This window comes from Condylostylus longicornis, unplaced genomic scaffold, assembly GCF_029603195.1.
Source record: "Condylostylus longicornis isolate FDR11 unplaced genomic scaffold, ASM2960319v2 ptg000010l, whole genome shotgun sequence".
NCBI classification, from domain to species: Eukaryota; Metazoa; Arthropoda; class Insecta; order Diptera; family Dolichopodidae; genus Condylostylus; species Condylostylus longicornis.
In genome coordinates, this window is record NW_026577979.1 from 15,609,096 (window position 1) to 15,634,573 (window position 25,478).

General features: G+C 25.4%; 3 protein-coding genes across 4 annotated transcripts in view; 1 reads left to right on the forward strand and 2 right to left on the reverse strand.

Moving 5' to 3' along the window:
- Window positions 1-1,435, reverse strand: part of LOC129618930 (uncharacterized) — a 29,976-nt gene extending 28,541 nt beyond the window's left edge. The window contains exons 1-2 of the mRNA XM_055533958.1: window positions 1,150-1,435; window positions 52-231 (exon numbers count right to left, since the gene is read on the reverse strand). Of these exons, the coding sequence (XP_055389933.1) occupies window positions 52-148 (97 nt within the window). The 5' untranslated portion in view covers window positions 149-231; window positions 1,150-1,435. The remainder of the gene's footprint in view (window positions 1-51; window positions 232-1,149) is intronic.
- An 11,739-nt stretch (window positions 1,436-13,174) lies between these two features.
- LOC129619100 (uncharacterized) lies at window positions 13,175-14,061 on the forward strand. The gene is made up of 2 exons (XM_055534185.1): window positions 13,175-13,487; window positions 13,545-14,061. The coding sequence occupies exons 1-2, from the start codon at window positions 13,244-13,246 to the stop codon at window positions 13,799-13,801; spliced, it is 501 nt and encodes a 166-aa protein (XP_055390160.1). The 5' UTR covers window positions 13,175-13,243; the 3' UTR covers window positions 13,802-14,061.
- Window positions 14,062-15,236: 1,175 nt separating this feature from the next.
- LOC129619152 (uncharacterized) lies at window positions 15,237-22,595 on the reverse strand. Of its 2 annotated transcripts, none has more exons than XR_008697847.1 (2): window positions 22,517-22,595; window positions 15,237-15,507 (listed from the first exon to the last, which is right to left on the reverse strand). XR_008697847.1 is itself a non-coding variant. In XM_055534249.1 (2 exons), exons 1-2 carry the CDS (start codon window positions 17,385-17,387, stop codon window positions 15,251-15,253), a joined length of 450 nt encoding a protein of 149 aa, XP_055390224.1. In that variant the 5' UTR covers window positions 17,388-17,609; the 3' UTR covers window positions 15,237-15,250. The 2 variants fall into 2 exon arrangements, 1 of the variants encoding a protein (XP_055390224.1); XM_055534249.1 differs by lacking the exon at window positions 22,517-22,595 and adding an exon at window positions 17,195-17,609.
- Between the last annotated feature and the right edge of the window lie 2,883 nt (window positions 22,596-25,478).

The window sequence follows — 25,478 nt, forward strand, 5'->3', positions numbered from 1 at the left end:
CAAAATCAAAAGTGCAATAATTTTTTTTTTATTTTTAATTTTAAAACTTACCATACTGGTCACTACTACATAAAATTCCGCTATAGTTATTTAATGATATAAGCAATTGGAATAATAAAACACCAATAAATTTCCTTGAGGCGACCATATTATGTTTTTTTTTCCTTCTTATTTCTCTTGATTTTTTTTTAAGTTTTCACCTTTTGATAATTTTATGAACTTCTTTAATACCTATTTGTATACAAGTATTTAAAAAAAAAACATCAATTAAAAATATTTAAATTGTTTAAAATTAAAAAAAAAAAAACAAATTAAATTTAAATCTTGTTTACTGCCAACTAGCGTGTTTGATAAGTAAATAGACTTATGACCGACTACCACAATCAATTACTGTCCAGTTTTTAAAAACGAAAATACTCGTAGTGTACTTGTAGGTATGTGTATGTTATTTTACTCAGGTTTTATACCGTGATTTATTTACTAACTAACAATATACTTATTTATTTAATTAAAATGTGTAAAATAAAAAATTAAAAATAACTTTAAGCCCATAACCAACAAAAGCTTATTACAAATTTTGTTTTCTACTTAATTTTGGATTCTTAATTTTATTCAAAAAACGCTTTCTGTTTTGCTTTTTTTACAAATTTAAAATAAAATAATTCACACTCTTTTTTTTAGAATTTTAACCTTTTGGGTTTTCTTATAAAAATGACTCATTTTTTAATTCAAGTTGATATCGAATTAGTGAATTGAAAAAAAGAATAGCTTAATATACCGAAACTAATTTACAAGTTCACATTCACATAAACTTTAAATCCAAATTAATTAATACAATAAAATTCAGTTTTAGTAAATCGTAAATTGCAATAATTAACTATTCCAACCGTATTGTAATTAATAATTAATTCATAATTTACAAACTTAAATATTAAAAATTATTTTGTTAATTATAAAATCACTGATTTATAAAATTCTTATCGCATAAAAATAATTTTAAACGTAACACAACACAAAAATAAAAATTCCCAATAACAAATTAACTATATAGTTGACTAAATGAGGTCTACAACACAACAATTATACAAGAAGAGAGAAAATATTCAAAAATGAAAAACATAACAAACTCATAATTTAATATTGAATTACTTTTAAAACCAACAGCTGACCAAACCACCACGTATTATATTGAATTGCTGAATAAAAATAAAATTGAGCTATAAGCTCTCACATTATTTTCTCTCTATATTAATCACTTTATTTTTTTTTTAATTTTCTCTTTCTTCAGTTATTTTCTCTATTCTAATAATTATTTTAAAATTAATTTGTAAGATAATTAATAGGTATGTAGGTATTTTATATAGGTACAATATTTTTTTTTTAATTGATCGCGAGAACGATCTTTATTCTTTAAAGTATCTCTTAAAACTGAGCTTCAAATCGTTGATGCTTTTAGATAATATTCTTAAATGACCGGTCCAGTGAGTTTTTATTTTTTTTTTTGCTCATTCTGTTTCTGTTTCTTTTTGTTTGTTTTGTTTTCTGTTTGTTATTTATTTTGTTATGAATTTTGATTATATTGTAACTGAGATTCTTTCTTTAGTTATCACTGGTATTAATAAATATTGTTAACGTGAAAAAAAAAATAAAAAATTTTCTGAATTGAATTCGAAAATTGTTTTTCCAGTCATTCTTATATTGCAGACAACTCGAAATATTTTGCAGATTTCTGGTAAAGTAGTGCTTGTGTAATGTATTAATTAATCTAACGAGCATATCTTTGCGACTTACGCCGCATTTCGTTATTGGTCCAGATTTTCCAGCGGCATCTTTTATAGACTGCATTAAGTTAGTGAAATAACGAATAAGTTTAGAAAACAGTTAGCCTTTGTTTTGCCTTCCGATCCGGTAAATTGTAGTATGTCTCTATAGATTGTAGAATGAAAATGACTGTTTTATTTTGTGCTCCGAATGCCTATCCAATCTTAATTCTATTTAAATAGTTTTATGCTCCGAATGTTCAATTTTAGTACTGTTTTCCATCGAATTATCCGGACTGGATGGTGTTGAATGTAGCAACTTGTGGATTCTTTGAACGATTTCAAATATTTCTGTAATTGTGCTGATGTTGAATTTTGTGTTTAAAATTTTTACGTTATGACTTCTGAATATCTCTCTGTGGCTATTCCAGTTGTTGCTGATAGTTATTCTTCAACTTTTCTACTTTGGTTTGCTTTTGAAATTTTGATTGTTCATGAATTCCAGGAATCCGGTATAGTGACCATTTATAACATGAACATTTAGCTGAGTGTCGAAAATAGTGAGAAACTCTTATTGAAATACTGAGTATAAATATAATATAGATAGATATAGATAGATATAGATTAAATATCCAATCTTTAATACATTTGTAAGCGAGTACATATGATCATATAAAAACATTATAGAAACATTTATGAAAGACTGGAATTTCCAATAATTTAATTAAATATTTCAAATTTATCGATAAATCACAATATTTTTACATGTGAATCAAATAAATACCTTATTATATTTAGAATTAACTGTTCTAATACTTTATCTATTATTAAATTATTAATAATATCATTTGAAATACAACACTATATTTATTTCTACACACACACACACGTAAAAAATATCTTCTTTATATAAATGATTGTTTATAAATTATGCATGTATACACACATTTGAACATGTACAAATTGCTTTATAATACAAAATAACCAGCTATTATAAATATGAATAACTAATTGATAGTATGCATATTAGTAGAATTTTTTATTATATTTTATTTCTTTTTATTGGTAACAGTACATTTTTAAAAAAAAACTTTATGATTGCTTTTTAATTAGTACAGATTTCGACATTGTCAACTTCTTTAACAGCAGCTCACATTTTTTCTCTTCTCTCTTTTTGTGTCATTTAATACACATGCTAAGTTAAGGAAGTCAATTTTTCTGGAAAATCCAAAATTTTTTTTGAACAGGTACTTTAAGAATATTTAATTTTTATTAGTAATGTTTAAATAAGTCACCTTGCATAGTGTATAATCATTTTTGAGTTATTTAAGTTGAAAATCAAAAGCAAAACCAATAAATTTGTACCTTGAAGTACACGGAACGTTTTTAAAATTCATTTATAAAAAAAAATACTTAGTGTGAGAATATGAAATTGAGATTGAAAAAGTTAATCACCTTTTAATTTTCAACTCTTAAATTATAATTAAAAATTTTTCATTAAAATTATTGTAAAGGGTAACCTAATTTTTTATGTTGCTTATTGGAAATTACCAAGTTCATTTCAATTAATTTACACCATTATGTAATATTTTTGGTAAGAAAAATCAAATTTTCAATATATTAAAATTTATTCAATGTCATTAGTTGAAAATAGTCAATGGTTTAGGTCAAAATAAATGAAAGAAAGTAAACGTATAATGAAAAATTGATTTGTAAGTTGGAAATTCCAATATTTAGCTCTTTATTTTAAAAATTTTTGACCCATTCAATGACCATAATTATTATTAGTATAGCCTCTATACAATGCCGCCCTGCACATAAATAGTCCCAATTAAAATTAAAATTAAATTTCAATTAAAAAACTTGGCATCACCCTTATGAAAAACTAAATTAATTCAATGAAAACTACCTAGGGTCCTTTATTCTAAAAGATTTTTAAAAAAATCAATTAGGGCTAAAATAGGTATGGATTAAAATTATTTTACAATTTTCATTATTACAAACCTTATAAGATGCAATCATTCTTATTTCTCTGCATAATTAAATTTTTTTGTTCTTATATGTTGTCTATATTCCAACTTCATTTAACGAGGAACGTACACAATTAGTCATAGGCGATTTATAAATTATTTTAACCATTTCTTTTTGTATAGTTTATTTTCTGTTTGTTCTAGAAGAAACAATAAATCTTGTTTTTTTTTTTTAACTAACTAGAAAAAAATTTTAAATGAGTTCAATAAAAATGTATTGAATTTTAAACAATATAGAGTCAGTTATGGTATTGAAAGAGAAAAAACAAAAAATTTTCAGAGTTTTCTTTAAATATGAGAAAATAATAATGCGTAATGTAGAATTAAAAGTTGAATCGAACTTCCAGAATATTTCGAACAAATTAAAATTCCAAAGGGTTTTTTATACTATATAAAGAATAGCACAATTCTTAGAAAATTTTAAAATAATACAGAGATTTTTATATTTAAATGGATTAATAATTTAAAATTCTGGCAAAGTGTTCTGAATGCACAAAAGTAACACCTCTTTGTAATCTATATTTCTGTTGGTACACAAGCAGAAACTTCTTAAATCGAATTTAGTACAATAGATTTCTTAACTTTATAACAAATTCGTATTTTCTGTCTACAAACGTTAGAATACTCAGTTCGAAAGGGCAGTAGTAATAATCTACATCCTGAATTCAATGCAAGTTTTCCAGTTTTCAATTCAATTAAACTCTAAGTCAAATTCTGAGAAATGTACCTCACTTAGATCCGAATAATATAGGTGATTTTCTTCCGTCAATAAAATTAAGAAATTTTATTTTGACTTTCGAATTGTAGACTAATTCCGAATTAATTTATTAAATTTTTATTTCATGTTGTTATTCATGATTTCCTCAACCATTAGAAAACTAAACATGAAAATTGAACAAAAACAAAAAAAAATATACTTAAGTAAAAACCCAAAGTTACCAATAAAAAAAAAACGAAAGCAGAAATATTCTCCTTAGATTGTGCAAAAAATAAAAACACTGATTTTTTTTTCGCTCATAATTTCTGCTAGTGGAAATACAAAATTTGCGATCGATGATTTTTTATTGATTAGAATCTCCTTAGATTCTAATTGATTGTAAAAATTACAATATTTTTTAAATTAATTACTAAACCGGAAAATTCTACATTTTGTAAATTGATTGATTGTTATTTAAAATTGAAATTAAAATTTCATTCATTATTGTTCAAAAAATATTACGATTATGGCATCATTGTGGACTTGAGAAGAAGCTACTATAGATTTGTTTAATTTCTTTCTTCAACAATTTGATAACGATCATAGTTTTCACTTTATTTAGAACAAATTTTTTCATAGTTTCCTTCCTCTTTCAAACAAATTTTTTTGAAAAAAAATTTATCTGCCAATTTAATTTGGAATATCCGTCTGTTCGTCTGATCACGAAACTTTAAGACTGTTTAACATATGGGAAAATGAAATGTACAAGTTTCACAATTAGATTTTAGTGGAAATACTATTTTTATAAAGCAAAATTTTAAAATATTCTGCTTCTACCTCAATTAGTATTACAGTTATTCTTTGTATGAAATTGTAAAATTTTTTAAAATTTGTAAACTCTCATAGATTTAGGAGAAATGTATTCAAAATTGTAAGGTAGTAAGAATTATTTTAATAGATTAATTTAATTGGATTTAGTATTAAATCTAAAATTAGAAAATCTATGTAATTGAATTGTTAAAGAGAAATGTGCTATTTTACAAACCCCAACTTTCGTTGAATATCTTTTTGATTTTTAAAAATGATTTTGAAATTTACTTCAAAAGTAAAATTAGAGTAAGAAGACATATGTCTTTGCCATATTGTCAATAATTTATTTTCTTTTCTCACTATTTATAATATAACGTTACATTCATACAAATAGTGAAATATTTAAAATATAATGATCTTAAGAAAGAGTTGCTCTTAGATAGTAGAAAAATCTGCAAAAATTTGTGAATTAAAGGTATTAATTTCTCTATTAGCAATTTTCTGTCTCTACAAGAGCATTATTTTTATAAATTTTGTTCGTTTTTATTCGTGTAATTTTATAGTCATTTATCCACTTTTACACGGATCAATGAATGAAGGTGGCCGAAAAAAGACGGTTTTACAATAAATGGCAGACAATCCGAAGCAGTTGGCAACGATGAAGGTTTTGAAAGCGGAGACCTCTATTTCCACAATGGTCCGAGATTTCCTAGTAATATAGCCGAATTGACAAAGAAACTAGAGGACGAATGAGCTTTCGAAACATAGAACTCAGAGGAATACCTCTGAGTACGTGCAAACAATTCCTACGCGATGCGGCGATTGAGCAAGCCAACGGTAGGTGTACAAAAAGAACAAAACGTGGCGCAACCAGCTAATTGTTGGCTAAGTTATATCCGTATCGCATTATGAATCTGATGTTTCTCTCTCTCTCTATCTCGAGGAGACTTCTGAATTGTAATAGGAGTTATAATTCGGTATTGGCGAACATGCTAACCTAAGCTAATACAGTCGAGTCTGAAGTTCTATATGAAATATGTAATAAAGCAAAATGTGATAGTAATTTACTTAATAAAAATTTATTGTGTTCAATCTGATATTGCAATCTGAAATAATTTTATTTGTCATGTTCTTATTTTACATACTCGTTTTTTCAATAGTCACATTTAATATAGTACAAAAGTTTTTTTTTTGCATTTTTATTAATGAATTTCTATAAACAGGAAAACATTTTTTATGCATTTTAAAATTTTAGACTATTTTTCCTATTAAATTATTTGTTTATTTTACTTTTTTGGAAATAGGAACTGTTACTTGTGTATGTAAGCATACATTTGTTGACTAATATTTTTGAAATGCAACAAAAAATGCCTATCCGGAAAATTATATAAAAGCTTATTAAACGGGCAATTCTCAAGAAACAGATTAATAAATCAATTTTCATAAGGTTAAAATGTATCGCACTTTTTTCAAAAGTGATTAATATAATAAAAATTCGATTATTTTATTGCAATTTAAAGGATTCAAATCGTAATCAGACGGAAATGTATTTAAAAGTAAAGCGATATACCATTATTAAGAAAATCTAAATCAGTTTCAGTTTCTCTTAAGTAATAAACAATAGGTATGTATTACAAAATATAAATTAGAAAAGGATGGCTTAATATTTTAACAGATTAAAACATGAATGCTTTAATTGATAAGTGTTATTGAAAAAATAAATAAAATTTGTTCTATTTAAGATTTCTGGGAGACAGCTGAAACTTCGACAGTCATAATATTTTTCCCAAATGACATTACTTTTATCGGGCCTGTAAAAACACTAAGAACTGCTTCCATCTCTTCAAAATTTGGATGCGCTTATGTTGTTGTTTTCGCTCCCATGAATACTAATAATAATTATAATTAATACTATAACGGATAATAATTGCGTGAATAACAATCATTATTATGTCATTAACATTAATTTGGAACATAGTAGACGAAAGCGCAAAATTAATAAAGTTGGATCGAACGGTTTGTAGAAAATTTAAGTTTTCGACACCTTATTTCTGTAAATACAAAAAGCTAACGACAAATTCCATGCCATCAAAAAATATAAATATTTTTCTTTATTCACGCAAGTTACCCTTAAATTCGAACATACGCCTTATTTGTTTTCTTTTGTTCATCCTAAATATATGCAATTTTTTGATATATTTCGGTATATGAATGAAAGTAAATTAAATATTCAGTATTAGATTGTTTTTAACAGAAAGTCTTGAAGGGAAAAGCGCTAGTTTACGAACCATTAGTTTGACCCAATTTTATTGCTTCAGACCCAATCTGCTACAGATCTGCTTTCACGAAAATCATTTACAATATGTAAAGTAAAAAATACACGAATGACACTTAAATTCAAAACAGGTGTATTTATTGATAAATTTGTTGATAACGTAATTATATTTGACGCTTTCACAGCTTCTGATGTAGCAGACAAGATTATATTTTAATTTTTGCGTTGCTTCAAAGACCTTTCAAATTTTAGACCGTTGTTGGGAATAGTATTTGAAAAAACTGGGAGACTTCTTAATTCAACCTAAATTTTTATTAATTTATAAATTTTTTTTTATGTTTATTATTTAACGAATTTATTATCGTACTTACTAAAGTGAATTTTATCTAGCCAAAATAAAAATTGTTATTCATTTCAATAATCAAGAATTTTTTTACAATCAAAATTCCCAATAGACTTTCATTCAATTTTTGTTATAAAAAAAATAATTTATTAAAAAAAATTATTCTTTAAAATTCTATTTTATATCGAAATTTCTTTAGAATTTAAATTTAGAAATTTTACTCGAACGATACACGCACATTTTGTTTTTAATTTCACAAATTTACAATGCAATAAAATTCTCATAATTTTTTGTATTTCTAGTTAATTATATCTGATTGATAAATTTTATTAATTATTATAAAATACGATAAAATTGAAGTAATAAGGAAATAATAATATTAAAATGAGAATAGATATGGTTGACCGTGTCAACTTTGTGGTACTCGTACGATAATAAACGATTTTAAATGTATATTTAAAATCGTAAGAGATTATACAGTTTCATACAACCTCTTGCATTTTAAGTATAGTGCCATTTTATAGATATATGATAATTACCATATAAACTCACACCATCTAAAACAGTTATACTGAAAATTAGGGCCAAATTTATTTGTTCAAAATTTCAAGTTTGTAGCTTTAATAGTTACTGAGCTATGAACAAACAGCTTATGGGGTTGTATGGCAACTACTACAAGTAATTGAGAACTAACTAACTAACAATATATTTGCTTGCGCGAATTTTCGAAACTATGCGCAGAATAATTTCTGAGATATCGTCAGATAACTTTTCGAAATGTATGGCAGCTGTCACAAGCTTTCTTAAGATCTCAACAACTTTTAATAAATATAGCTGCCATGTCTGAAAAGTAAATAATTTATTTACTTTTCAGACTATTCTTTATGAAAAACAATTTTGAAATAAAATTTGACGATTCTTCATGAAACATAACTCAAACCCATGAAGATTTTTCTCGCCATGACTTACGGTGGTACGCATAATTTTTTCTTTCCCGCCGTAATTTGTGTGTCATGAAAAAAGTTATGTTCGACTTAATTTGTGATCAATAATTCTATAGCCATTATGCGATCAGTCCTTTAAAGTTCGCTGTTAATCAACAATTTAATTTACCTGTTAGGTGGTAGCTTTAATTTAGCTTTAAAAATTGAGTTAATATTCAAATTTTCTTTATTCCCGAACAATTTATTAGTGGTTGTTAGTTGTAAATGTTTAACTAAATTAAAAAAAAAAAGAAATTTATATTTATTTAATGCTGTAGCTTAATGGATACTAATTGGCTGCATAGGGAACGATGCCAGCTATAAACATAAAAATCAAGCTGTGCCAAAAGAGAAACATAAAAAATGTTGCGCTATCGATAATATTTTTACCGGTCAAATTTAACGTTTTCGACAATAAAAAACGGTTAACAAGAGTAGTTCGCTTTGAACGAACGATTTACAATATTATCGTTCGATAAATTTACAAGATTGTCGAACTGTAAATATTTACAAAGCCGAAAGAACACATGGCAACACTATTAATATATCAATTTGCTTGAAAGTTACAATAATAGGGTGTTGACTACAAAGCAAAAAATTTCTTTAACGAGTTAAATAAATAACAATAGTTTATTGACACTGTTTTGACAACACAACAAATCTTTTATTTAAAACAGTATTACCAATCAATTAGAAAACAGTTTCAAAAATTAAAAGGAAATCGTTAATCATAAGGGTAATCCCACTGAACCGTACTGATTTTAATTAAAAGAAAATAAGACACACTCAAAAAAAAAGTTTTAAAACGAGTTTTACGCTTTCTACAAAGAATCCAAGTAAACATGAGCGGAAATGTTCAATTTTATTCCATAAGAAATAAAATTTATTAATTATTTATAAATTTTTTTTGTGTTTCCCCCAATCTCTTAATATAGTTTGTGAACATTGCTTCTAAAATTATTGGAAAAAGCGGGAGCTTTTAATAACACATAACATATTACAGTTAATAAAAGTTTTACACAAAACTAAATGCAATTTCTACACTTTTAATTTCATTTAAATTAAAAATCACAGTAGGTTTGTTTTTTTTTCAAATAAGATTAATTTATAATTTATGCGGTTCTAAATAAAATAACATATCTGACTACTTACATAGGTAAAAATTTTAAAAGTTACTCATTCAATTAGAATAATTTTTGGTTTTGGTAGCAAAATACAAGACATGAGATAGATTTTAAAAGTGGGAATTTTTGGTAATAATAAAAATTATTTAAATTGTATTTTGGATGGTCATGTCACATTGTGAATAAAAATAAGAGAGAAAAAAAGTTTTTATAGTGAATAATAGAGCATTACTGCTAAATTAAAGAAATTCCAATCACGTAATATCGATGTACATATGTATGTATGTATTATATTAATACCATTAATAAAATATTCATCAACACATACAACATGTTGCGTACAATGTAAAAGTAAATGTAAAAATCTCTTTTTTATTGACAAGAACATTATTGTCGCATTTTATATGCAAATGTCATTTATAATGACATATTACATTTTTTATTGTAAATATATTAATGATATTTTAATTTTAATGATATTTACAATAAATCAAAACTTGAGTGATCTATCAAACTATTTTCTATAATTATCATATTGTCTATAATTAATAGCTTTTAGTGTCATAATACCCGTATGAAGGAATATTGAAAGAGTGTTATAAATTTATCCCTTTCGTTTGTAACGTTTTTTATCAGCGTCGAATTCTAAGCCAATTCAGTTAAATATCCGTTTAATTTCAGTTAAATATCCGTTTCCGAGCGATAACTTAAAAACGAATTGAAAAGCTACAATAACCAAAATAAACGAATTAACTACTACAACCCAAAACACTTAAAAATATTCTTACACGAAACTATTTGAGTTGGATTCGATGGAGTAACTCCAAAAATATTTTACCAGCTTAAAATTGAATTACAAGAAATTCTTGCAATAGCTGCAACTCCAAAAATAATTTAGTCCTATCTTCAAAAATATAGAAGCAAAGTGTTGAAATATACCAAGTTTAGTGACAGAGCCACAATTTCAAACAGAAATATTATGAAAGTTTTCCGATATTCTACACTCTTGCGAGATATCATATTACTTTTCTGTATGGGTATCACAAAGTTGACAAGGTCAACTCCATCTTCATTTTATCTAGTACTTGATAATGTCATTCTCAAAAACAGTCAGTAACATTCATTCAAAAATTACAAATTAAAATTTATTTTGCTTTGCCACATTTATTTAATCGGCTTCATTTAGAATTACGCTAACATTGTAGGCACATCTTGTACTCCTTTTGGCGTTGTGTTGAGCTCTGGTCCGCAAAATCAGGAAAACGTTGGGTAACTTAATACTCTCTGGTGCAGGCATCACAACAAGTTGCTTGAGTTTATCAGGGGGGTTCCTAAGGATAATTTTAGACTGTCGCGGTGCGTTACCACATCCATATACAATCTACAATATTGCACGCAACTTTGAAATGATATTTCTGATTTCCGGCTCAGATAGTTATTAGACGTATTACATGTGAAGTACGCATGATATTTTATTGAACATATAAAGGCCATAATTTGCTATGATTATGAAGTTATGATTTACTTTAACTGATTTTTTAAAAAAATAATAGTTAATAAATCTATATTGAGACGGTTATAAATCTCTACTGAAATTATACGAGTATAGGGCATTGATAAGTTTATTTAAAAGAGTTGCACAATTATGCAACCATCGTACGCATTCATGGATAGGTCAAATCACATTAACTCGTTAAACCTATCTTATTTAAAATCAAGCTCATAATGTCACCCGCAACCATGCCCAAAAAAATATTTATATGGAAAATATTTAAATGGCAAAGCCTAGGTCAGTTTTCGATTTCTTTATCAATTTACAACGTTTTATTAGTCAATCATCAAGAGTATGTGTTTTCCATACCCTTAATTAGATTCCATTAAGATGACTAATTTTTTACAGAAAAGAATTAAAATATACCCTTAAATATTTTTTTAAAATATTTTATTTGATTTTTATAAAAATAATAATTATGTTATTTTTGATCACGTATACCAAGAAATAAAACTTTTTATCTATATTTAATTATTGAACTCTGGAACCATTTCAAAAATTTAGAATATTGGTTGTATTATAGACAATAAAGCCATTGGCAATGAAATTCATTAAATAGTCATAACAATTAACACTGGACTAGAATTACTAATTTAATTTTCAGTTTCTATCGAACTCAAAAATAATTTAGTCATAGTATAATGTAAGTATAATGTGTAATTCGCTAGTAAATTAAATTTAAAAATTAAACACAAACACAATCAAAATGAAAATAATTAGCTATGTCTTGAATTTTAATTCAATATTGTTATTATCGTCATCTTGCAACCGGCCGATTAGGGGACACAATTAAATAAATTTACTAATTGTATAAATAGTAATAAAAAAATATTTATTTTAAGTTGAAGGTATTAAAATTTATGAGTTCTCTGTATGTCGATGAGAGCATAATAAAAATTTTGTTGGTATCTTAAATTCGATTTTCCATTTGTAATATGGGACATATGTACATATTGTCAATCATGTTGTAATATATGATACATTGTAAGTGTCAATCATAAGAGTTCACCGCATGGGTAAAATGAACTCTAAAAAAGTCATACAATTGTTGAAGTAAGAGAAAATAAGTGAAAATGTTGCCATAAATTTTAAATTTTGGAAATATTTGGAATCAACCATATAATTTTTGTAAACATGTTGTAATAAACTGACAATTTGAGGGCAGGCGAATCCAAAGATTTTATTGAAAATATTAAATTATTTCCATTAGTATTCGTTCATTGAAAATCCTCGGTAATATAGTGGTCAGCATTCCCCATGTGAAATTGATTTAAAAAATTTATTCTTATAATTTGATCTGCTACACTAATTGAGATCCAAGCGGAAATTACAAGCCAATTATATCTAAGAAAATTAAGTCCGATACTAAAGAAAACATAAAATTCAAAACTATTGCCTTTGAGTTTTTAAATATTCCTATTAATTTTTTTTTGTATACGTATCATATTTTATTTGTACGTTATTATCGCAACGTTTCGCGCGCTTTGCATATAAATAATTTGAATATAAAACAAATAACTCATATGGTTACACAGGTAACATTCATGCTGTGAAGTTTTCTAGCAGAAAACACAAAAAAAAAGTATAAAAACCTGAATATTCTAATTGGATTATGTCAGTATAACGTTATTGCTTTGTAACTATAAAAGTACGATTGCGTAATAAGATCATGGAATATAAATTTATTTTATTAATAATTGCAATTGTAATTGTTATTGCATTCGGTCATCCTCAGACAAGTGATTTACCAAGTGAAGCAAAACCTAAAAATAATTTAAAAGGAAAAATATCATTAATTGATAATGTTGGTACTGCAAGAAGATTGTTCCCTGGGGCAACTTTCACTAAACTAGATAAAAATTTAAGAAGCGGGAAAGGGAGCATTGTATATACTTTGGGTAGACGCTCTGGTGGTAAGCAAATTAATTAAAAAAATATATTTCTGAAAATTAATAAAGTTTTTATTTTAGGTGATCGAGTTGTTGCAACGGACAGTGATCGTGGTGAATGGGGTTCCGAGAAGGATATACAGGTTTTAATTGAATATCCAGCACGTGGACGTGGTGATATTGTTACATATGTTGCGGTTATTGTTGAACAAAGTTCAAATGTAGGTGATGCATATGTTGTTAGCGGTGGTATCGGACAAAGGAATATTGGTTTCATAATTGAAGCTAAAGGATCAAGTTATATTAATTATGATGCTTTTATTTATGGTAAACCCTGACAATCAGTTGAATCATTACTTGATAAATTAATCGATTCAATTTTTGAATTTTAATATTTATTTTCACTTTATTAGTATTTAAAAAAAATCATGTGATTTTATGTGTTAAAAGCTGGATACCAAATTAAAAAAAAAAATAATAATATTGTTTTTCATTGTAAATTAAGTAAAAATGTTGTGATTTTACAAAAACAAAATCTTTATTTTTCAAATATAGAATAAATCGTATCGGCTTAAATAAAAATCAACAAAATCCATAACACGTGGGGTTTCAATTCGTGTGATTTAACTGATAGTGAGAATTAAATGTGTTAAAAACTTACCTAGATTTTAATTACCTAGATTTTTTAAAAATAGTGACTAATGAAATACTTAAAATATTTAATTGAAAATATTCGACAAAATTTATTAAAAATTTTTATATTTTTTATGTAGAAATTCGTTGTGACGCTGAAGAAAATTGATTAATTTACTAATTTGCAGGTGAATAGAGCAATGTTTATTCTGAACCCGTTTCAAGATTGCTTCTGCCGGAACAAGGAATTCACAAATATTAGATGTGTTTTGATACCAATCGTTTTTTCGTTTTGTACCACGCTCATTTCAAAATTATGCAAGCCTTATAAACAGAGAAATAGCCGTTGCCATTTCATTGTTGAAGCAGCATAATTTTAAGTGCAATCGTTTACTTTAGTTTCAATACCTGAACGGCATTGAAATTATTTTTTTCTGAACATGTCTGTCATAGTCTAAGCTAAGCCTTTCTATATATTTTTTTGTCAGTTAAAAGCCTCTTAAAATTAAATATTGATCTATGCCTTTTACATTCCCGACCTCATAAACAGTTACCAGTTAATTTTAATGTTGAACAATTCACTCAATTATTCCCAGTAATTTTTCTTTAAACATAAAACTGTCGAAATTTTATTAATTGTCAAAAATTTATAAAAATTATTTCCAATAAAATTTTGACGATATTTCAGCTATAAAATTTAAAAAATTTTTAAAACTTTAATTTCTCTTACTTAATTACTAGGGTATTGCAAATAATTGCTTGATTCTCTGACTATTTCAACTGCAAAAACTTAAGTTAATATAGCGATTTTATCACAAGTCACTAAAATTGTTTTGCCAAAGTATTAACGCTTCAAATTACATAAATATCCAACTTTTCGCAAATTATTTGACTTATCTGAACACTCAAAAAAAAATATAAAAATTAACAATTTATTTTTTTACACAATTTATTTAAAAACTAAACAATATATTAATAATAAATATTTTTCTTATATATAAGACTCAAAAAGTGAATCAAAATAATTAAGATTTATAATCGAGACTCATAATAATGACAGCATAAAATTTTGACTAATATTACTCAAAGTATTCTCATATTGATTGCATTCATCAAAAATTTTCGATTTCAATTTTTCATATAAAAATTGCACCTTAATAACCATAACATTCAGCCAAATATGAAAAATACATTGTTTGTTCAGCTTTCACTTCAATTTTTATAAAATTTTCATCAATTCCCCCATCAATAATGTGTGCAGCACCTTCAGTACTACTTTGATCTACATAAATACGTATTTGAGTAATTCTGAATTGTTTTCCATTATCATCCGGGAATGACAGTGTGATTTCTTTGTTTGTTAGTGAGGGAAAAGTAAATTTTTCTTTTACTTCACCTTTCATCTTATCACCTGAAAAATAATGATAAAAAGTTTTATTAATTATTTATTGTTTATGAAGAAAAAATTTAAAGTATTTAAAAAATTATCATTTGATCGATGAAAGTATTTTTTTTTTTGAATTAATCTACTATAAGGAATTCTCAAGTACTTTAAAAATTCAATTAATTAAATTATATCCAATAAAATTAATTCCAATAATGAAATTGAAAATCTGATAAAAATATTTTTCGCAATAAATTTTAATTTCTCAAATATTTGTTCAATCTGAAAATTTCCAAAAGCTATAAATTGAGAATCAGACGTCATAAAATACGAACGTATATCTGAAATTTTTATTGTAAATATTTTCAATTTGTGGTTCAGTATAAAATTGAAGTATTTTGGTATTGATTGAAAAGTCCCAATAATCCTTAAACAAAAGCTCTGTAAAAAATTAATTGGTTTTATATTTAAATTAGGTGTCATAAATGTCGAGTGTTTACCACTACTCGGGAAATATTATATATGATTTCTACAGATCGTTATTTCCTTTTTTGTTGGAATTCATCATTCAAGAAAAATATTAAAATTGTAGGATTCATACAAATATACACAATACCTAATAAAATTTTTTGTGCGAATTTGGTTTTATTAAATTTCGATCTAACCGCAAAGGCCGAAATTAAATAAAAAGGGGGACCATAAAGGGAGCACCCCCATAAATTAGTTTTGTTTCAAAGGCAAAACAAATAAAATAAATATTAATATAATTGAGAAAATATGGGCAGTCTTGTCAGATTGAGCTTTTTAAAGCGATTTCCTGCTTTATTTTGCTATTTTCAGCTTCATATGCGATATTATATAACATATGATTCAGTAGACAATTAAATTGTATATAATTTAATTAACATTATTTGTAATGAAGATAACATCGTAACAAATACACGATCTTTATTAAAAACATTATCAGCAATATATTTTTGTAAAGTGCAGTTATATGTCTTCCGTCATAAATTTAAACTTATTTACGTTAAAAGTAAATTCAATTTTGAACTATATGATTGGATGAACTAAAATCCGGCAATACAGCCGGCAATTTTTAACCATTACTCGAAAGTATACCTAATTTTTGTTTCAAAAATAATATTCTATATTAAAATATGTCACTATTTTTGATAAAAAACGTGATTAAGAAGTGTGCTCCTTTCCGTTTTTAATTTTTTACAGACTGATTGAAATTTTTATTTAATGCGTTCGATTTGACTTGTCGCAATATTACAGTTAATGTGCGCGTTCACATCTAATTAACTATAATATTGCGAATGGTTCTACAATAAAGTAACAATTGCAAAACTAAAAATTGGATGTCTGCCCAGTAAACATTTTTCTTAACATTTTCTTTAATTAACAATTATTTTTCATATAAAAACTCTCATTTTCATATAAAAACGTCCTCTCGTTTTTTTTGCTCATCGCTAGGGGAAAATATCAAATTAAATTGAAGGACTCCCATTTTCTCAATCAGAATAGAATTCTCATTTCATATTTAATTTATAAATATTGACATTTTAATACTCCAAATTTCGGAAATTACCACTTCAGATTGTAATCATTTAGTAAAATTTAAATTTATTTCGCACTTAATCTCTTTAATTCTAAATTATCAAATCATAAAAATAATCAATTAAATTATATAATTAAAATATTAAGTATTCACCTGTAATTCGATTACCGAATTCATAAAATTTTTTCTCTCCATTGTCTAATATAAATTTGCTTGTTGAATTAAAATTTTGAAAATTAATTTTATTACTTTCAAAATTGTCAGTTTTTATTAATTTGAATGCTTCAATAGCACTTAAAAAATTACAAATTGCAAAAATTAAAATCACTTTAGATATTGAAATCATTTTTTTTTTTAAAGTTTCTCCGTTTCTTTTTATACTCTAAGCACCACTTAATTTACACTTATCTGTTGAGTTAGAATTAGAATTGCTCTAATTAATTTTGGTTTTGAACAATATTATGTCCAATTAATTGTATACGATTTCTTTATAATCTTCAAGTTTGAATCAAAAATTTATTTCGTAATATTTTTTAATTTTATTTTTAAACGATTTCAAAAGTCCAAGCTCCACTAAAAATATAAAGTTTATTTTTTTCATTACCGACTGTCTTGTTATTAATAATGAAAACTTAAAAGTTATACTCAGTATTTATACTTTTGTTAAGAAAGTTTTTCTTACAAATCACAAAATTGATAACTTATCAGTAAAATAATCAGTCGATTATCCGATAAATTATTTGACATACTTAGTTGTGATCGAATTGAATATGTACAAAAGGCAACTTAAAATAAATAATTTTCTACAGATTTTCTCAAATTGACATTTGCACCTGAAAATAATGGTGCAGATGGGTATATACTCCACTTCAAAAATTGTAGACTTTAGATAATTCAGATATGCATTTAAGGTTCTAAATTAAATCTTAAAAAACTTAACATACAATATTTTTGGAATATTTAAAAAACTTTGAGCATACTATGATTTTCGAACATGCTTCTTTAGAAGTGAAAATTTATCGAACAGACTTTATATTAAGATCTTAGTTTGAATTAAATTTTCGAAAAATCTCTATACGCAATCAATTTGAAAGGATTGATATTATTATTTTAAGAATGTTGTGAATTCAATTCGTAATATTCAACTTAAATCACAATTTTAAGAACTTCTTATTATAAATTTGTGAATTCTGGAACTTCACGAAAAATATTGAATATCTTAAACATATTCTCAAATTTCAAAAATATTATATCAGCCTATCAATTTAGGTAAGCCCGTTAGAGTATATTCGCATTCAAAATTTCCTACCCGCAGTAAAGGGTTACACTTAATACATCACGAGTTTCTTTTTTGATTTAATTTATCAAAAAAAATGGATTAAAATAACAATCGAAAGAATAATTTAAAATATTTGAATTAATCTGGGACTAATATAAATTATTAAAAAGCAAAATTTGATTATAAAAATATTTATGACCCCTTAGACGTATGTAGTTATTGGCAAAATATTACTTGGCTCCAATTATTTATTTAAACAAAAAGACAAAATTGCATAGTTTCAAAAACCAAAAAAATTTAAAAACGTCATAATTCTTTGAATACACCGTCATATTTAATGGAACGATGAACTATGAATCATAGTGCATAATATTCAACATAGTAATTCAATTTCGCAGTGTAAACTACAAAGTAGTAAATCTACTGTTCAACGCGTAACGAAATGAAATCAGTGTACGTAACGTGTGCGAATACATGCATATATGTATGAGTAGATCTATATACTGAATAAAGTTTTAAGGAGGCAGGCTTTAAGGAGATTGGAATCTTCCAGTAAATTATTTAAAAAAGAAAACTATTTCTATTATTTAGAAAAAAAAAATTCTAAATAAACCTTCTTTCAATTAAAATATTTCTTTTTTTTTGCACATTTTCACATATATCATTTGAACTAGATATAACCAATAACTGCGTTTATTCAATAAATCACAAGTTTTGCAAATTCTAGAAACGTCATAAGTTTATGTATAACATTATCAATATTTCTTACACATATAAATATTATTATGGTTTTTATTACTTAATACCAGTAATTAAAAATTAAAATAATTGTTTATTAATTAATAATTATCGTATTTAATAAAGTTTACAATATTCACACTTTTTAATAATTGAAAACAAAATATGAATCAGAATTTTAAATAATTTTTAAAACTACTTTATAAATTTTAATGCGGAATCTTTTTTATGAATTTGTAATTACGTTTTTTACATCAAAAACTGAAATTAACCCATAACTATACAAGAGTTTATATTTACTTTACAATCAATTTGACTCATTTTAATATACGTACACATAAATTATTGCAGAAGTTTTTTCAAAATTAATAAAACTAGCAAATCTGTCAAACATTTTTAAAGCTTAAAGCCACTCCAAATTTGGGAAGTACTTTTTTACAACTGAGTTCGATGCAGATAGAATTTGGTACATAATGTGTTTACATACATGCGTATTCGAATTTAAATTTAGAAATCATTTCAGCATTAACATGAGCTGCGAATCATGTAAATTTCTCATAGACATTATCCATAATTATAGAATTATATAAATAAATTATAAATTTTATCATAGTTTGAAATTTAATTTCAAATGTCAATTAATTATTCAATATCTCCAATTTTTTTAATTTTCTGACAGATATCCTTTGACGTAAACATTAACAATTCAATTAATATTTTAATGTTTTATTCTCTTGTTTTGTTATCTAAGAGCATGTTTTCAATTTCTTAGTGTTGTAAAGAAAAATATTATTATTGCATGTTATTAAACTAAAATTTAATCATGTTGAAAAATAATAAACGTTTCTATGATTTTGAGCAATTTTACTACACCAGCTGTAGATCAATATAAATTGGAAATTTTCTAAATTTAGATTATGAACTTTCAAGAATTGTAAAATTATTATTTTCAAGTGGGTAATTGATATTTTCGAAGTTTAGCTTTTTAAAATAGATCGGACGTAATTATCGTAAATTTTTATTTTCCGTTTTACTTTTATGAAAATAAATAAAATAATTAAAGTTTTTATCAATGAATTTGTAGTAAAATAGCAAAATGAAATAACTTTGTTATTATTTTTACCTCCATTGTTATGAAATTTACGATAACTTGAAAAAAAATTTATTGCTTGTGTAATTTGTTCTTTATTTTTTAATACAATTGAACACACATTGGAAGATGCAAATCGCTTAATGTATGCCTTATTTCGAACATTATTAGTCGTATCGTAAATAAACGATACGAATAATACACGGAGCAAAATGGAAGAGAAATTCAATACAAGCTCTTTTGAACTTTTTAAAATTCAGAAAAATTGAGTAAATGATACTCAATTTTTCCGAAAATCTGAACAAATAACCCAATTATACAATATGTTAAAGCTCACAAATCATTATTAATATGTATTCTATAAATATGTCAACTGCTTTAAAAACTACTGGAAATTCTGCTGCCTTAAAAATTCACATTATTATTTTGCGGAGTAAAATGTTGTCCCTACTATTTCTTTATAAAGGTTGGTTTAGTTAAGAGCCATAGTATACCGGCAATATTTAGATTTTAGTTAAGTATTACATTACATTAAAAGAACCGGAAAAATTTTTGAAAAATGATTCGTCTAATACATTGAGATAAGTTTAATAAATTACTTCAATAGAAAGACTTTAACAATACATGAAATACACATCGTGTTATATGGAATCGTAAAGTTATTCCATCGTCAACAATTGTATAACTTGAAAATTCTTAATTATACATACACTGAACACATGTAATTAAAGCATTTAGCCAATATTACTAAAATAAAATCGCAAATAACTCATTCCCATAAAAAAATAAGGAATTCAGAATATTTTTTGGTTTAAAATAAAATTGAATTTGTATAACAATACACAAAAATACTTAGTTTATACTTTCATAAATTTTAGAATTTCTACATTCCTTTCACTATTTTTAAAATTTTTTCCTCTTTCGAAGATTTTATTTTTGGTATCTCAAGTATTTTTAAGTTAATAAAATCCCTATTGAGTATACAAACACTTGTTAGTGTTATCAAATAATTGCAACATTGTTGCAAAAATTGCGGCGCAATATTTTAAGAAGATAAAAAGCGCCCATTTAATAGATCTATTATAAAAATATTAAGTGGAATTAAAAATTTAAGATAGATAGAATGTTGAAGATTTAAGAAGATATATTGAAATAATCAAATATTATAAATGAAGTTATACCTGACAAAAATAAGATAATATGTGTAATACGTTCTTTTTACGGGAATATAACAAAATGAAAATTCTGTTATATAAAAATAAAAACAAATCTATAAATTCAAATATTCAAGATTCCTACTGAAATAAATTTGAGTAACTATATATACTGCTTTTAACTAATGTTTTATAAAGCATGATATATATGCAAATGTTATACATTTAAGGAGTGTTACTTTTATGTTCTTAAAAAATAGGAGTCAATGTATGTATTAGAAAGCCTTACAATATGAGTAGCATTCGCTTTGTATTTAATCTCTTATTAAATTTTTAATTTCGTTCATATATTTTTGATCTGGTACATGACCTGAAATCCCTTCCAGTTGAAACTTTTTTCAATAATAACAATTAATTAATTTTGTTGTTTTGCACGCGACGCGACGATATTGACAATGCGACATCTTCATTAAAATATTGAGTCAAATTTTAATGTAGAATTAGTATTATTTAAGATTGTTCACATACTTTATCATCAAATGTAATTAAAATTACGACAAAAATGAGTTCAATGTTCAAATATTCATCCACAGCAATAAAATGCAATTTTACAAGTATTAAATGTGCATAGCGCAATAAAACAAATAATTTGAATCATATAATTTATATTTTTGTTATAATGTATACCTCAATTTAAAGTATAACACTTTATTTTTATACACATATAGTATATCGCAATTTATATGATTAATTTATTATTAATTTTACAATAAATACCGTAAAAGTAATTTTAATTATAGTTCGACAATATCTACTCATAAATTGTATAATCTATTTCACTTATAATTTCCGGAATTCCTAGTAACTTATCTCAAATAAAAGTATCTATAATATAAAACACCTAATATTATGTAAGGAGTCTACTTAATATATTCGTATACATAGAATGTATAAAGTTCAATTGTTTCTTATGGAATTTCTTTGTCACGATTTTTGTTTTCAATTCTAAACCTCTTTATAATTTCATTTAAAGTAATTCAAAGTAATTCCTTTTGACTATATCAGTTTACTACGTACTTGTTCGTACATATTTCATGTACTTGTATCTAGACTATTTTATATGTCTAAAACAAGTTATTAATCACTAAACTTACCGAATCACTAATAAAATAAAAAAATGTATAATATACTAAATACGAAAATCCAATACTTACTTGTAGAGTGTTTTATTATTATTTTTTTTTTTTTTGAATAATTGAAAACGACTGATAGCACACGATTATTAAGTTTAAATCATTTTAAATAGACAAGTTAGAATAATTTAATCGACGGTTTATCATGTGATTCTTTGAAAATTGAATTACGTTCAAGATTCTAAATTTTAATAAGAATTAATTGTTCAATATATATAGAAGAATTTTTTCGAAATATATATGAAAGTATTACCGAAATTGTTGAAAAAGTTATGAGCATCAGTTGAATGTAATTACGAATTTTATATAGCCCTAAGAAAGTTGAATTTTGTGTTAAAAATTTAAAAGAAACCTTTTAGTCAATATTGTTTTTCATATTTTTATCATTAATGTAAAATATATACATATTTGTCAACAAGAGTTAAAATTGCCAATCTAAGTATAGTTAAGCGTTATTTCGGACAAGCGCAACATATCAAATTTCTGGAAAATTACTTTGCTATGTAATTAAATTTTCTCTATATATAAATCCTAATGAAATTTTTGAGCAACTCCATAAATTAGAAATTAATACTTAGTAAGAGTACAATTTAGAAATAAATACTAAGAAACATGTTTAATGCAAAAATCAAAGACCATAATAAAGTTATCATATATCGTATTTCAATATCACCATTACACTGCATTGGATGTCTGATGAATATATGCGATTTTTGCGAAAATTGAATAAGTGTCATTTGTCCTAAATTTCATTGACGTTCTTCTCTCACAAACTCTTTCTTGAATGAGTGAAAAGTTTTTACAATCAACAATATTAAGTTAAAGCCCAGCTAAAACGCAATAATAGAAATAAGAAAAATTTCAATTTTTTATGCTTATTACAAATATATTTAATAATTTAATTACAATTTACTTTATCGTAAATCAATTTTCATATAATATTATAGTACTTGATATTATTATAGGTCTTGAGAATTTTTTAAGTACAATTATCTGAATTCTATTGTATATACGAAATTCTGTAAGAATGTAAGCGAATTAACAAAGCAGGTTGTTTTTGTCAGCATCAGCAGATACAAAAATTTACATATTTTAGTTCACGTTTTGCTTTTATTGTACAATGTATAATTACATACTAACATTTGCTAACATTATACGGCGGAAAATTTATACCAAATCAGTAAATTATTATGAATTTTATAAATTTAGTGAAGACAACAATCATATTCAAATCATATAAGTGAATACAAAAACCATTTAATTATGAATTTAAATTTACAATATTACCAACATAATAAAACAGAGAATTTTTTTTTAATAACAACAGAACAAAAATGCAAGCTTGGACATCTAGAGAGAGAAAGCATGACAATTTGACTTGTTGTTATAATATTATATAAAAGAGCTTTTTGATACCGGTCATCAAAAATAAAACAGAAGTGAAATAATAGAACAGATTTTATAAGTGCAAAAGAAAATATGGGATTATACTAAAGCAAAATTGAAAAAAATTAATTTAATTCTCTTATAATAACATATATTTACAGTCGAATACGGCTTAATTGCAGCACATATACATATAAACAAAACTTCTATTTAAAAATTCTATGTCCTATGAAAGTGTTTGTTTGCATACACAAATTTTTGTTTTGCAAAGTTTTAATAGATATAAAAAATATTGATATATTCAATATTGTAACTTCTTTCTTTTTTTCAATATTATTACCTATTGTTTTATTTTTAAATATGACACACCAGAAGCGATTGTGCTGCAAAAACAAATTCAAATTTTAGCAACATGATTAGCAACGATTCTCGTCATTACGATACTCAGCATTTTAATAAGAAAAGTTAAACAAGTTTAAAGAATCAAATAGTTACAATTATTATCTTCTCTTTTTATACCCTGCACTTCGTGAAGGGTATATTAACTTTGATATGGAGTTTGTAACTACTTGAAGGAGTCATCTGCGGTATGGACATTTATATATATTTTTACTTAGCGTAAAATTCTGCGTTTATTTAGACATGTCCGTCCGTCCGATCGCACGATAACTCAAAAACGCATAATGCAATCGACACCAAACTTTCACAAGTTGCTTCTTTTGTGCCAAGGACGAACCCAATTGTTATTGGACCAATTCGGACAACGGGTTCGGGTAGCTGGCATACAACTCAAAGAGTTTATTTTAATGATTTCAAAAACTAATAAAGGTACAAATATAAAATTTTGTATACATGTGTCCAATCATATTCTACATATGCTATAAAAATTTTAATGAGATAGCTGCACCGGTTCGGGTGGCTGCCATACAACTCCAAAAGCAAATTTTTTATATTCGGCAAAATAATAACGTCAGATTCATGAAACTTGGCAGTCGTGTGTCAAATTATAGGTCAAAGATATTTTTGAAGTTTTGGTGGAATTGTTTGACAGGTTCGAGTGGCTCCCATACAACTCCAAAAGCTAATTTTAAATATTTGGAAAAATAATAAAGTCAAATTCATGAAACTTGGCAGTAGTGTGTCCAATTATAGATCAGATATATTTGCGAAGATTTAGTGGAATTGCTTGGCAGGTTCGGGTACCTGCCATACAACTCCAAAAGCTAATTTTAAATATTTGGAAAAATAATAAAGACAGATTCATGAAACTTGGCAGTTGTGTGTCCAATTATACGAGTTATAGGTCAAAGACATTTCTGAAGTTTTGGTAGAATTGCTCGACAGGTTCGAGTGGCTCCCATACAAGTCCAAAAGCTTATTTTAAATATTTGGAAAAGTAATAAAGTTAGATTCATGAAACTTGGCAGTAGTGTGTCCAATTATAGATCAGATATATTAGGGAAGTTTTAGTGGAATTGTTTGGCAGGTTCGGGCGCCTGCTATACAACTCCAAAAGCTAATTTTAAATATTTGGAAAAATAATAAAGTCAGATTCATGAAACTTGGTAGTTGTGTGTTCAGTTATAGGTCAGACATA